General features: G+C 43.9%; 1 protein-coding gene across 1 annotated transcript in view; it reads left to right on the top strand.

Moving 5' to 3' along the window:
* LASP1 (LIM and SH3 protein 1) overlaps positions 1–4,381 on the top strand; it is a 38,880-nt gene extending 34,499 nt beyond the window's left edge. Inside the window, exon 7 of the mRNA XM_058560822.1 lies at positions 1,306–4,381. Within this exon, the coding sequence (XP_058416805.1) occupies positions 1,306–1,479 (174 nt within the window). The 3' untranslated portion in view covers positions 1,480–4,381. The remainder of the gene's footprint in view (positions 1–1,305) is intronic.
* Positions 4,382–13,640: the final 9,259 nt, after the last annotated feature.

Genomic DNA, 13,640 nt, shown 5'->3' on the forward strand with positions numbered 1-13,640 from the left:
AAGGCCAAAGTGACTAGAGAGGGGAAGAGGGTAGGAGATGAGGTCAGGTCATGCAGGGATGTGTGGGCCACAGGAAGGCCTTTGTGACTAGCAAGCTATACAGCGTGATGCGGTTTGACTTGTTTTTAAAAGATTGCTCTGGCAGCTGTGTTGAGAAGAGGCAGTAGAAGTTGGAGGGCAGAAGCAGGAAGATCAGTTAGGAGGCTGTTGCAGGATGCAGGCATAGATGACAGCGACTCAGCCCAAGAGACAGGCAGAGTTGGTGATAAGAGAGACCGAGGTCACTTCATGAGGAGTGTGACCCCTCATCCCGCAGCCTTTGGGGCTGATGGAGCTGGTTTCTGCTGCTTGAAGAAAAGTTTGAAATTTAGTGCTAACGAGGATGGGGGACCTCTGAAGGATTTAAACCCAGGAGTAACAGGATCAGGTTTGCATTTTGGAACATTCCCCCCTGAGATCACGATGGGTGAACAGTTGGAGGGGGCAGACCAGAGGCGGGAAACAGAAGGTCTGAGCAGGGGTCCTGGCAGTGGGGTGCAGTAGTGGGGGCAGGCGCGGAGGGTCCTGAGGGCCTCATTCAGCTCTGGACCAGTTGGCGCTTGGGCTCCACTGCCCGGCCCCACACAGATCCCAGGGCCTGGCCCCACAAAGGCTGGGCTGACCCCCAGAGACAAGTCAATGTCAAGGGCAGTGAGGGTCAGAGGACATTAGAATCTTGCCCACCTCCAAGACCATTGTTGGATTTCATGTGCTTTTTTGGGACATTTCCTAGAGCCGGGGCTTAAGCATATGACTTTGGCCGAGGTTGGAAGGTGAACCTGATAGACACCTCTTGTGTCACCTGGATATTTTTCTCCCAAGAATAGGTCTTTGTCCTGAACTTGGGAGTGAAGTCAGACTCATATCACAGCTTAAAAAAAAAAAAACATAAAGAAAGACTAGTGCTTATAATAATATAGATAATAGCATACAGGGCATGTCATATCTTTAAACACAACCTGGCATTGTGTCCGTTGGACTTTATTGCATGCTGGTTCCCAGAGGTGGGGCAGAGCTATTGTAACCTCAGTCCCTGTCTTGTGCCTGGTCCTTAGTAGATGCCAGAAACATTGTAAAAAGTGTGATCGCTCTCAGAAAGTGACACACAGAGGTGAGAAAATTTGTAGCAGCGCCCAGCCCTTTCTTGTCTCCCAAGTCCTAGTTCACTGCTCACCAGGCTCTGCCCTGGGGTCCCGGAGAGTCAGAAAGAAAGGCTCAGGCCCTGGGGTAGCCAGCCCCGGGCTGACTGTGCCCCCACCCCTGCAGAAGCGGTACCGCGCTGTGTATGACTACAGTGCTGCCGACGAGGACGAGGTCTCCTTCCAGGATGGGGACACCATCGTCAACGTGCAGCAGATCGACGATGGCTGGATGTACGGGACCGTGGAGCGCACCGGCGACACGGGGATGCTGCCGGCCAACTACGTGGAGGCCATCTGAGCCCGCCGGGCACCGCCCGCCCCATCTGTCTTCAGCGCATTCCACGGCATCGCATCCGGCATCACATCCGTCCTGGGCGTGACCTGTCCACCCTTCAGTGTCTGTTTTTTTAAATCTGCGACAGCTTGTTTATTCCTACCCTCCTCCAGCTTCTTTTGCCGACCGAAGCCTTGTTCTGCCACTTTCGCGGGCTCCTTCCTCTGACAGGTTTTTCCCTTGACCAGCTTCTCGGTTTTCTCTCTGGATGGAACAGGTGTGGACCTCTCTGGGGGGGCGAGGCCCGTGGGGCTGGTCTGGAATGGGAGACCTGTTGGCTCCCAGGCCTCTGCCTTCTCTCTTTTCTGCCCCCTCAGACCCTACCGCCCACCTCCTCACACACCCAAACATTCCAGGGCTGGGGTGAGCCCCAGACCCCAGGGCCCCCAGGGGAGGGGCTCCATACCTTCCCAGGAGTGAGACTCCACTGCCCTTGCCCCTGGGATGGGGCCGGGCCGGGGGCTGCCATTGTGTAGGGACCAGTGAGATGGGCTTCGCCTCTGCTTCTCAGAGGTGGGCTGTGGGCCCTCCAAGGAGTCTCACACCCTCCCTCTCTCAAGGACAACAAAGGAGGGAAAGCTCCCGCTGTGGGATTCATTCATCCTCCCCACGAGTGTTCCTCCTCACACTGTGATTTTGCCCTCCTGCCCATGCAGACCTGGTGTGGGTGAGGAGCTCCCCAGGAGCGTGGCTTGGGTCAAGCTCTCACCTTTCTTACTTTTAGGGACCCCTGCGGGGAGGAGGTGAACGGCGCAGTCCTTTGCCCTCACTCCCACCCCCATCTCCAGGGACCCTGGCTGGCCTCCTTGGCTGGAAGTGTGGTTCTGAAAGGTGGGCAAGGAAGCCTCGGGCCTTGTGGCCACGGCCCAGCCCCCTGAGATCTGGGTTAGGTGAGCCATTCCTCCCTGCTCCTCATGGGAAGATGTTTCAGGCCATCCACGGCCTCTTCTCCCAGACCTGACGCCAAGTGGACTGGAACTGTGCACAGCCACAGGACCCTCTGTATCCCCAGGACTTAGTGTGTGTGTTTGTGACAGGCTAGTGTGAGCATGTGAGTGTGAGAGAAGGGGGCAGGTGCAGTCCTGCAGGAGACTGGGCTTCTGTGAGGGTGCACAGAGCTGTCCTCCCCTGATGTTTTCCTCAAAACCCACAGCGAAAGAGGAGGGCCCTAGGGGAGAGAAGTTCCTAGTTTTCTTTGGAGTGAAAATTCCTCCTTTCCTTCTATCCCCAAGTGGAGGAAGCCCCCATACCGTTTTCAGTGTGCTGGGCAGAAGCAAAGGGACGATTGAGGAGTTGGGCGGCTGGTGGTGTGGCTGGCTGGGGTTGGGGAAAAGCTTCATGCCTCCAGACATATTCTCTTCCCCCATTTCTGTGTCCTGGGCTGCAGAGTAGGGGACCAGAGGCCCCTGTGTCACCCACACTGTGGGTGCCTCACTCAGAGCCTCTCGCTTACCCAGAGCCCCCTTGACGCAGAAGGAGAGGTTCCCAGGGCTATAAAACTGGAAGCACAGACCCCGGGATGAGGAAGGGAAAGATGGTGCTATCTCCAAGTCCCTTCTCCTGCTCGTTGGTGGCTGTGACGACCCTTGCCTAGCTTTACTCATCTCTGGGCTTTCTTGTCACCCCTCTGGGTCTCCGTCTCCCATCATCACCCTGCATCCACTCAGGCCCCACAGTTGACATCTTTGCATCCTTGTACCCTGGAGGGGAGGAGGGGCCTGCAGGTGGATTCAGTAGTCAAGTCCTCACTGCTTGTGAGTTGACTTGGGAATATTTACCCCGAATCAGAGGGTTGAGGAAATGGCTGTGGGGGAGGAGACCTGCCTGACCCATCTCTTGAACTCCTTGGCCCCAGCTGAGGTGAGGGCAGATGGAGTGTCTTATACTGGACCATTTAGGGGATGAGGGAGGCAGAGGGAACAATTTTGGGAGCCTTGGGGGAGGCGCTGGTCATTCCGTTTCCTCTTGATCTCAAAGCACAACATTGATTCTGGGACCAAAGGTCAGAGACACATCCTGTTGGAGGACCTGCGGTTGGGAGGGTAGTGAGAGGCCGGGAGGGGGACCAGGAGGAGCAAGAAGCAGCCTGTGTTCACTCAGCTTAATTTTCCATCTGAAACAAAGCAAGCCAGCCACTACAGTCTTGCTGCTGGCCCCTCTATTCCTCCATCCTAAAAATAGGGGAGCTTTTCTTACACACACCCAGAGAGAGAAGGGACTGTCTATCACACTGGTGCTGAGGGACCCAGGGGCTGCTGGGAGTCCTTGTTCCTTTCCAGAACCTTCCATCCCTAGAAGAGCACAGAACCTGAGGGCTGGGCCAAGTCCCTGGTCTTTTCTTACAGCTCACAGAGGTCTTTTAGCCAATCTAATCCCAGGAAAGAAGATGCATCAAAGCTACAATGTGAATATAACTTTAGTGGACCAATAATAAAATACAAGAAGCCCAATGGTGAGAAAAGCAAATTCTCTCAACACTGCTTCCTGTTTTCTTCCTCATGTCCCTCCAGGGAAAACTACTTTGTTGCTTAATTTCTGCCTTTTCCCCCTCACATATGCACTTTTGGGCCTTTTTTTTATAGCTGGAAATAAAAAATACCACCCTGCAAACCTGTATTTAAAAAGGAACAGAAATGACCGTGTGAAATTTGCCTCTGTCCAAACATTTCATCTGTGTGTGTGAAGCCGTCCATTCATCTTTTTATATGGGGTGGTTGTCTTTTCTTGGTCTGTTTTGGTCCCCTCCCTCGTGGGCTTGTGCTTGGGATCAAATCTTTCTGGCCTGTTATGATTCTGAACATTTGACTTGGACCACAAGTGAATCTTTCTCCTGGTGACTCAAATAAAAGTATAATTTTTACCTGTGGATTTGGTTTTCTCTCTGGCTCTGAGGTGCTGCTGTGTGTGTGTCTTATCTGTTTGGGGGCATTGGTCCCTCGCCCTCCTGGGAGCCCTGCAGCTCTTCAGGGAGAGAAGGGTTTGGAAGCCATCAGCCTGGGAGGAAGGGAGCAGCAGTTTGCTGGCTTTCTAGCAAGTGCTTTGGCACCTACTTCCTCCTTCTTGAGAACTCCCCACCAGTCTGCTCTTGGCTACATCCTTCTGCCCAGCTTGGTGACACTCCCAGAAGCTTCCCTGAGCTCCCATATTCTCTTACTGCTAATTCCTTTGCTATGCACCTGACTCCCCACTGGCCAGTGCACTTACAGGGCAGGTAATGGGTTTAAGGTAATGGGTCTAATTCTTCAATCCCCAGTGCCTGCCCAGGGCCAGGCACATAACTGCCCAACAAATATTTGTTGAATTCATAAATGAGCTCATCTTGGGGGCAGTTTTAGCTCTCTGCCACTGTCTGCACCTAGTAGGAGCTCGCCACATGTTTGGGGAATGAAATGACAGAGGACTGGGACAGTATGCAGTGGGATGAGACATGGGATAAGGCCGTCTATAAAGTGGTCTGACAGAGCAGTATTCACAATGCCTTATGAACCTGATCTTTAACACACATTGTTTTCTTTGATCTTATTAACAGCCTTGTGAGAGAAGTAACTACTGCGGTGTCCATCTTACAGGTGGAGTTCACTGAAACCCAGAAAGGCAGTGGTTTGGTGGAAATCGCACAGCTAGTGACAGGGCTGGAGGTTTCATGATCCCCAGTGTGATGCTCACAGCCTTATGACATGACCTTGCCACAGGGGGCCGTGTACCCATGCCCTTTGCACCTCTCGTATTAGTATCACCCGTGCTCTGCACTTTGCTCTGGGTACCTTGGGTCTGACCTCTGACTGGAAGGCCAGGCAGCCTCCCCTCTTCTGTGGGGTTGGGAAGGGGACAGTGGTAAAGAATCCAGACCCTTCCACCCCAGCTCAGTGCCACCAGTCGGCATCATGTCCAGCCACTTAGTGCAGAGGAGCAGCTCCCATTAAGGCATCCTCTGGCTTCAGGACAGCAGCAGCAGGGAGAGAAAAAGGGCTTTCCCCAAAGTGAGCTTTTGTAATCAGGAGACTGATGCTGTGGAGTCAGCAGGGTTGGAGCAATGTAGGGAGTGTGGAGGCAGCGCTGGGTGGGATAATTAAAGACAATACTGACACCTGCTCTCCCTCCGAAGGAGCTGACTGCCTAATATTTTCCCGGTAGGAGAATAAGAAGGGAATGAGTTGGCAAACTTTGCCTCCCATTGGCCTGCCCCCTTTTGTCTGTGGAGCTGCAGCCCCTCCTCCTCAGGAGGCTTCATTCACCTTCCTGAACTGTATGGGGTGGAGCCAAGGACACTGGGCCTCAGAAATATCACAGGGAGTTTTTTAATTTAACAGGAAATAAGACTTATAAAAAGGCATAAAAACTACACAAGACATAACTGAGTACACACCATCCTTTCCCCTCAGAAGAAGCCACTTGAATTTGCATTTCTAGACACTTTTACTGCACAGGGGTGGGCCTGAGAATTCTTTAGTGCCCTCTCTGGGTAACACCATGCTGAACTCCCTGAAGAGGATACAAAAGAGAACAAGAATGTGGGTAATGACCACAAAGAGACAAGGAATAGCTGGAGGGGAGACTTGTAGTGCTCCACTGTAAACGTAAACGGAGTGATCTGAGCAAAATGCATTGCAAACTGAGCAGTGCAGGTAGGGCTGAGGTGCATCTCAGACTAATGGGGTGAGCCAGTCTGGGGCGAGAGAAAAATACGGTCTCTGGAGTGTGCAAGCCTAGTTTTGAATCGTGATCTCTGCCATTTCCAATGAAACATTAGACAAGTTCCTGACCATCTCTAAGCCTCATCTATAAAGACTTGTAGAGAGGTTGACATTACACCATGTGAGCAATATCTGACACAGTATAGGAATTCCGTGTTAACTCCACCCCCAGAGATGCCAGCTGAGACTCATACAAGACATTTGTCCATATCCCTCCATAACATGACCTTTACAACTTGCCAATGACCCTTGCAACTCCCAACCATTATTTTGCTGAGATAATTTGCCAGGGATGTGTGAGAGTAAAAAGGAAGAAGAAAGGCAGTCAGGAAGATTCATTCTTAGGGGCTCTGGATAGAGATCAGATCTCCTCCTCCGTCCATATCATGCAGACTCCACTTAGAGACAAAGAGGTGGGATTGGGTTTCTGGGGAGAAATTGAGCCTCTTCAGTTCTGCCTGGTCTAAATCGACAGTTCCTTGGTTACCTGCTCCTGAGCTTTGTGATTGGTTGGCTGTGGTATGGGGGCGGGGGACAGGAGGAAGTAAGCTGCTGATGGAGCTGCAGCATCCCTTAGTCTCCTGCCCTGGGAGGAGGAGGGGAAAAGAACACAGGCTGAGCAGTGGAGGGAAGAGGAAGCCATTTCTCTCCATTAACTGCAACCTCTGTGCTCACAGCTCACATTTCCCCGGAATCCAGAGGCCTCCTCGGCCAAGGACTGCACAATGCTGGATATTTTCATCCTGATGTTCTTTGCCATCATAGGCCTGGTCATTCTGTCCTACATTATCTATCTGCTCTAGTGGCCCGCAGCTGCAGCGGAGAGCCTGCAGGAGAACAGCTCGGGGGGGAAGGATGAAGCCGACTGGCGGAGCATCCTGCTTTGTTGACGCACCGGTGGATTTTTGCTTCTGGTCATTATTTCGGGTATTGATTCAAAAACAAAATTAAAAGAGATCTTGTTTTCCTATTTTTTTCTCAGATGCATTGATGTAGCATTTCTCAAACCACTCTGAAAAGAATAAGAAATGCCAACTTCTTTCTTTGAGACCTAATTTAAAATAACGATTTTTAAAATGAAAAGTAAAACCCACAATGCAAAGGATTTTTAGGTGGAATGGGTTGGGAGTGTTGTGCATGGTGGGAGGGACTATTATTTCCTAATTTTTTTCTTCAGTTAGGTGCTCAAACTCCAAGTTGTCCATTTTCTTCCGATAATTAAAGGTAAAACCTATCTTTCTATGTCAGCAGAGTGGTTTACAATTATGCTTGCATAATTGCATATGTAATTAATTAGTGACTCATTCTCACTTGAGGATGAGATAGCAAATGAAATTTACTTGGGAATGGGGTTTTGGGAGACATGTCCATTCTTTCCCCATTGTGGGGTTTGGCAGAGGAGAGAAAAACTCCTAATTCTTTTCTTAGTCCATGACCATTACTCAGGGGCTGATACCTTTGCTGCTATTCCCATGTGAGCCTTGTTGTTTCTGGATTTCCTACAGCTCCTGGTCTCCAATCCAACAAGAGGCCTCTTATCAACAGCAGCAGTCCTACTACTGCCCCGCAGACCTCTTCCAGAGCCTCCCGGATATGGTTAAGCCCTGTCAAGCAAGGGGCTTTTTGAGCTCAGAGGCACAGGCACTTGGCTGGGACATCAGGAATTCATGGCTGGCAGATGCTGTGTGCACGTTTGAACTGTAGATAGAGGGTGTTGAGAACACAGAGAGCTGAAATGTAGACTTATTCAGGTTATCATGGAGAACTGCTCAAAAATTCATTTTATAGCCTTTCCTTAGGTCTAAATGCAACTGTATATTATGCTAAAATATGTTCTTTCCTTTCCTTCTCACACGCAGGAGTTCTCTTGTAAGTTTAAGAGCACGTTGTCTCTCTTCATCTATGAGTAGTCACTTGATCACTGTCTTTACAGATTGCACAATATGGGGTTGTGTGGTTTCCTTGTCTTACTCTCTAGCCAGAAGGAACTTGTCATTTGAGTTTTTAAGATTTATCGTATCTTCCCCACACCGTACCACTTGTACCCCAGCTTCTCATTTTAAGAGAGAAACAGTTAATTATCCTCATTCTTTGTGCCTGGCTGAATTATAAATTATTGAAACAAGATGGCTATAGTTATCTTATTATTTGGGAAAAATCTCTCTCTTATCCCAAAATAAATGTTTTTTGTATTGTCAAATGTTCCTTTTCTGGAAAAAAAACTTTCAACATATTTCTCTGTCCAATTAGGGTTGAAGAAACCATGTATTTGGGGGTCCAGAGTAGACTTGGGCCCCAAATCTGTAGTATCTATTCCTTTGAAAAATCTACCATAATTGTTATACATTTGATTTTCTTTTCTAGCTTAAAAATAAACAAGGAGAAAGATTAACTTAATAGTTTTTACTCACAACATCGTGTTCAATTTCCATGTTTCAAAAAGAAATAAAATCGAGGCAGTATATGTCACAATTAAAATGGAAAACTTGCATAAATTCTGGCCAAGAAAAAACACTGTTTTGGAAGATTTGTCTTGGCAACAAATTATGTGACCTTCAACAAGTCATTTAACCTTCAGGGCTTCATTTTTTCTGACAAGTGAAAGGGTTGGACTAGAAAATTGCTAATGTCCCTTTCCATTTAACAATTCTATAATTCTAGGATGCATTACCTTTGGAAACTACATCTTTGAGAACAGAATTCCCATGGAACAAACTCTTGATAGTTTACTAGTAGTTCCCTTTTCTGCTTTCCCCAAATGACATTTTGTAATGAAAACTCAACTGCAAAACTCTTTTTTGGTACCAATAGCCATATTATGAGAAGATCAAATGACAATATTTATTTACCCCAAACATATATCAGTGATAATTTGCCTAAACTGTTGAGGGAATATTAACAAGTATAATATTACGTGGTGGTATGTAACAAAAAGAGGTACACTGACAGATACGCTGATGCAAGAAGCATGGCTCTGAACATTAATACATTCAGGGATGATCATCTTCAGTTATCTGTGAAGTCCTCGACGTGACGTTTCCCATTAAAACATTCCTCTGACTCTTTGGCATAAGCTTGTGTTTCAAACTAAAATTTTCTACTTTGAGTCAAGGTAGCAGCTCTATGTCCTTACCTAGGTAATTAGGGCAGTGTCAGTATTTTGGAGGGGTCCAAGTTACACAGTTAATTATGGTGGTGTAGATCTTCATGGTATAGTCTCTAACCAAGCTTGCTCTGAAGTCTTTTACGAGGTCAAGGCTTTTCAGCCTGTATCCATATAAAGTTGAAATGACTAATCAATTCAGGGAAAACAATCAGCCAATTTCAGTGATATACCAGTGATAACATACCACTGGTATTGGGCACAACATAATGAATGCAAAATTACCCATCTTTTCAGTTAGTTGTAAAATAACATGGTTTAAAAAAATAATTACATTTTAGAAGAAATTTTATGACTTTGTGCTTATACCCATGCTATAATATGGCAGTTTATAACAGAGTTTTACTGTGCTCATCATTTCAACAAAAATTTTTTAAATTTCACATTTAAACTATTTGTATATTGACATCCTAAAACATAATAAAACACTGGAAAAAGTTACTTCTGTAATATAAAGTTTTGTATTAATTTTACAAATCTATCTCATAGGGCAATCATGTCCAATAAAATGGGAATTGTACTTGGCCCACATCAATTGTGGATTACTCAGAAAAAAATGAGTGTGGCATGATGCTAAGAATCATTACACTAATACGTACTTTTTTGATAAAAATAAGGGGTTTGTGTGGAAAAGTGATGTATTTTATTTTAGGAGAAAGAGGATATATTTTGGGAAACAGTTAAATAATGAAAAGATAAATGTTACTAAGTTAGAACCACCTAAGACTCATTGTTCTGGTTGTATGGAATCAAATCCAAACTTTCTGACTTTGAGGCTTGGCATGATATGATTTATTAAATTTCAGAAAATTTGTTTGCTTTTAAAAGGCTTAAAATTAGTATTATTCACACTTCAGAATCCCTTAAAAGTATCATTTTAATTTTAAATTACTCAAAAATAAAGAGAATTTCCCTTAAGCATAGTTGAAGTAGAAAATTGTCTTTGTAAATTACATGCTTTGGTTTTATCATACTCCAAATATTTGCTAAGCCTAGAATGGCCTCTTCTAAGTTTTGCTCCCATCTATTTTAAATAAAAATAAAGCCAAAGTCACATATAAAGGGAAAACAGAAAAAGTCATCAACACAACTTCCATTATAAACTCAAACATGCTAAGGCAGATACATTTAGAAATATTTAAGAACTTCTTTGCTCTTAGAGAAACACTGTAAGATCTTCTAGTCATGGGAAATTGCAGGTAATCCACAATCCTTAATTACATATTTTGTTTTTTGAAACTAGTGTTAAACTATGGTAAATGTAGCATTTCTATTTTATCAGCAATTGGAATATTAATTGCTTGGGAGTTTGGTGTCCAAATAAAGAGCAGAATAGTATAGAATACTGTTCTACTTATAGATTACTCTTCAATTTATGAGTTTTTGCTAGTAGATGAAATTATTTATCTATTTATACACTATAAAATTAAGCATAAATATACATATACATAAATATATAGCTAATTACAACATTATTTTATATTAAGACATTTTGTTTTTCGATCATGGTAGAGCTTTAACAGCTTAAATAAAAATAAGTTCCTCCACAAGAAATAATTTAAAGGAATTACACACTCAATGACTTGCATAATGACAAACTCTGAACAAGTCAGAAATGTTTCTGATTTTAATTTTATTTTATTAATATGAATAACACATTAAATAAAATTTAGCAAATATTAAATATTTAGGTATAAAAGACATTTTACCATAAATACAATACTTTAAAAATAACAATGCATATTTTTCAGTTTTTTGCACCTTTAAGAAAGCAGTGATCTTAGAATGTCTAGTTCTAAGTATTACTGTTTTTTAATTTAAAAGCCTTTCAAGAGATAAACTAAGTTTTTTTTTTTTAAATCTCTAGTTACTTGAGGAATTTTCTGGAGTTATATTTGCTTATATTTGCTTTCTTGATGAAAAATGTGTTCTTAGTCCTTGGGCACTTTTTTTTTAACCTACAGAAGACTGTCCAATACAGCTGTCTTTCAAGTCATCGTTCTTATCTTAGTGATGTCTCAATAAACCAAGGAACATATGTCCATAGCCTGACTTCTTACAGGTTTCACAGCTACCTGCTAGTGGATTGGTAAAGAAGTCACAATGCGAGTAAGGTGTCCAGTAACCAAAGAGGCTTTTGTAGCAGCTTTGTGTTTTTACCCCCCACTATATTTATTGACATAAAAATCTGTAATCATATAATTGAGTACTATTCACTCAAAGAGGTTAACTCTAAAGTAATAATCACGTGAAGAGGTTAATGCTTGTTGTTTTATTAACATAAGATGGTTCTTCCAGTTGCACCTTCTGCTGGACACCTCATGCTTGCTCTAATCTCCAAAGGTGAGTCATTATCCTGGCAATAAAATCTTTGTTATTAACAGAACTGGAAGCATGAACCAAGTCATCAGAGGATGGGAAAAGTATGAAATAAGGTGCCTATTGTTCATGCTATGGAGAGCAGCCTGATAAACAACCGCTTGAACTTCTTGAATGCTTGAACTGCTTCCCAAGTATCGTAATTTACTGCCTGCATTGTGAATACGATAAAGTTGAGGGGTCAGAAGCGCATGAGAAGGAATTGTCCAAAAAAGTGTTAACAATAGATGTTCTATGGTTTCATAAGGCACAGAGTATTTATCACAAGATATAAACTTAAAATTAGTTTCTATGAAAAGTAGTGTCATTAGCTTGTCATTAGTATTATTATGGTATGGTGTATGTGTTTAGAAACAGTAGTAAAGATAAATATAATGATGTGTTGTTGAGCCTGCCTTCTAGTCGAAGTAAAAACCATCCTACAAATCAAAGTTAAAGGAGATTGAGGAAATCACTATCAAAAGGAAAGAAAGGGGCCGGCCCTGTGGCTTAGCGCCCATTAAGTGTGCCTGCTCCGATACTGGCAGCCTGGGTTCGGATCCTGGGCATGCACCGACGCACCGCTTGTCCGGCCATGCTGAGGCGGCATCCCACATACAGCAACTAGAAGGATGTGCAACTATGACATGCAACTGTCTACTGGGGCTTTGGGGAGAAAAAGGGGAAAAAAAAAAAAAAAAGGAGGAGGATTGGCAATAGATGTTAGCTCAGGGCCGGTCTTCCTCAGCAAAAAGAGGATGATTGGCATGGATGTTAGCTTAGGGCTGATCCTCCTCACAAAAAAGGAAAAAAAAAAAAAAAAGAGGCTCTAGGGGAGAATCAGTTTCTTAAAAAAAAAGGAAAGAGAAAGCTAGAAGCCCAGGTTAATCTAATTTAGAAAAAGGTACAGGATAAATTATCTAACCTGTTAGTAGTTTACATTATTGTTATTATGACTGTTCGGAGATAGAAGTGAACAATCTCCTAGTGTTTTCAGGCTTTTCATTTTGTAAATGCTCCTTTTTTGTGCAATATGACTGCCTATACCATCACTTAAACATCAATATTAATGATAATAATATATGTTTTTGCAAGTTAATCTCCCACTTTAAAATTTAATATCACGTTTTTTACTGATGACAAACGTATTCAGCAAAGAACTGAACTGCCAAATTGAGGAAACTGTAAATTTGGTCTCTAATGTTATTTTTATCTGTTAATAATTGATGACGAATTTGTCAGTTTACTTTTTATTTATCTATTTATTTATTTTTTTGTGAGGAGATCAGCCCTGTGCTAACATCTGCCAATCCTCCTCTTTTTTTTGCTGAGGAAGACTTTCCCTGCGCTAATATCTGTGCCCATCTTCCTCCACTTTGTATGGGACACCACCACAGCATGGCTTCCCAAGCGGTGCGTCGGTGCGCACCCGGGATCCGACCCGGCGAACCCCGGGCCGCCGCAGCGGAGCGCGCACACTTAGCCACCCCCAGTTTACTTTTTATTGGTAGCAAGATGGCATCATTTATCTACCAAAGAATGAATCACATTTTTTTATGTTCCAAATTTCTGAGGATGGTGAGATAATCTCACAATTATTGAGAATAATACTATAATGTGAGTTAAAAAAAATTTACAGCAGCAGTCATGTCAGTTCAAATGTGTAATAAGATTCAAAATCCAGATCAAAAATGTTTTAAATTAAACCATGCTTCTTTGTAAACTTCTGAAAATATCTGCTGTGGAGTTTTAGACAATTCAGGGAATTCAAGGAAACCTCACAATGCCAAATTTCTTTCTCTAAGAAAATTAAACTTTACATCTATTTAGTAAAACATTAAAATATTCACTATTTATATTGAAATATTTACTTTTTTCCTTTATTTTTCTTTTTTCCCCAAATAATCTAA

Source organism: Diceros bicornis, chromosome 18, assembly GCF_020826845.1.
Source record: "Diceros bicornis minor isolate mBicDic1 chromosome 18, mDicBic1.mat.cur, whole genome shotgun sequence".
Taxonomy (NCBI): domain Eukaryota; kingdom Metazoa; phylum Chordata; class Mammalia; order Perissodactyla; family Rhinocerotidae; genus Diceros; species Diceros bicornis.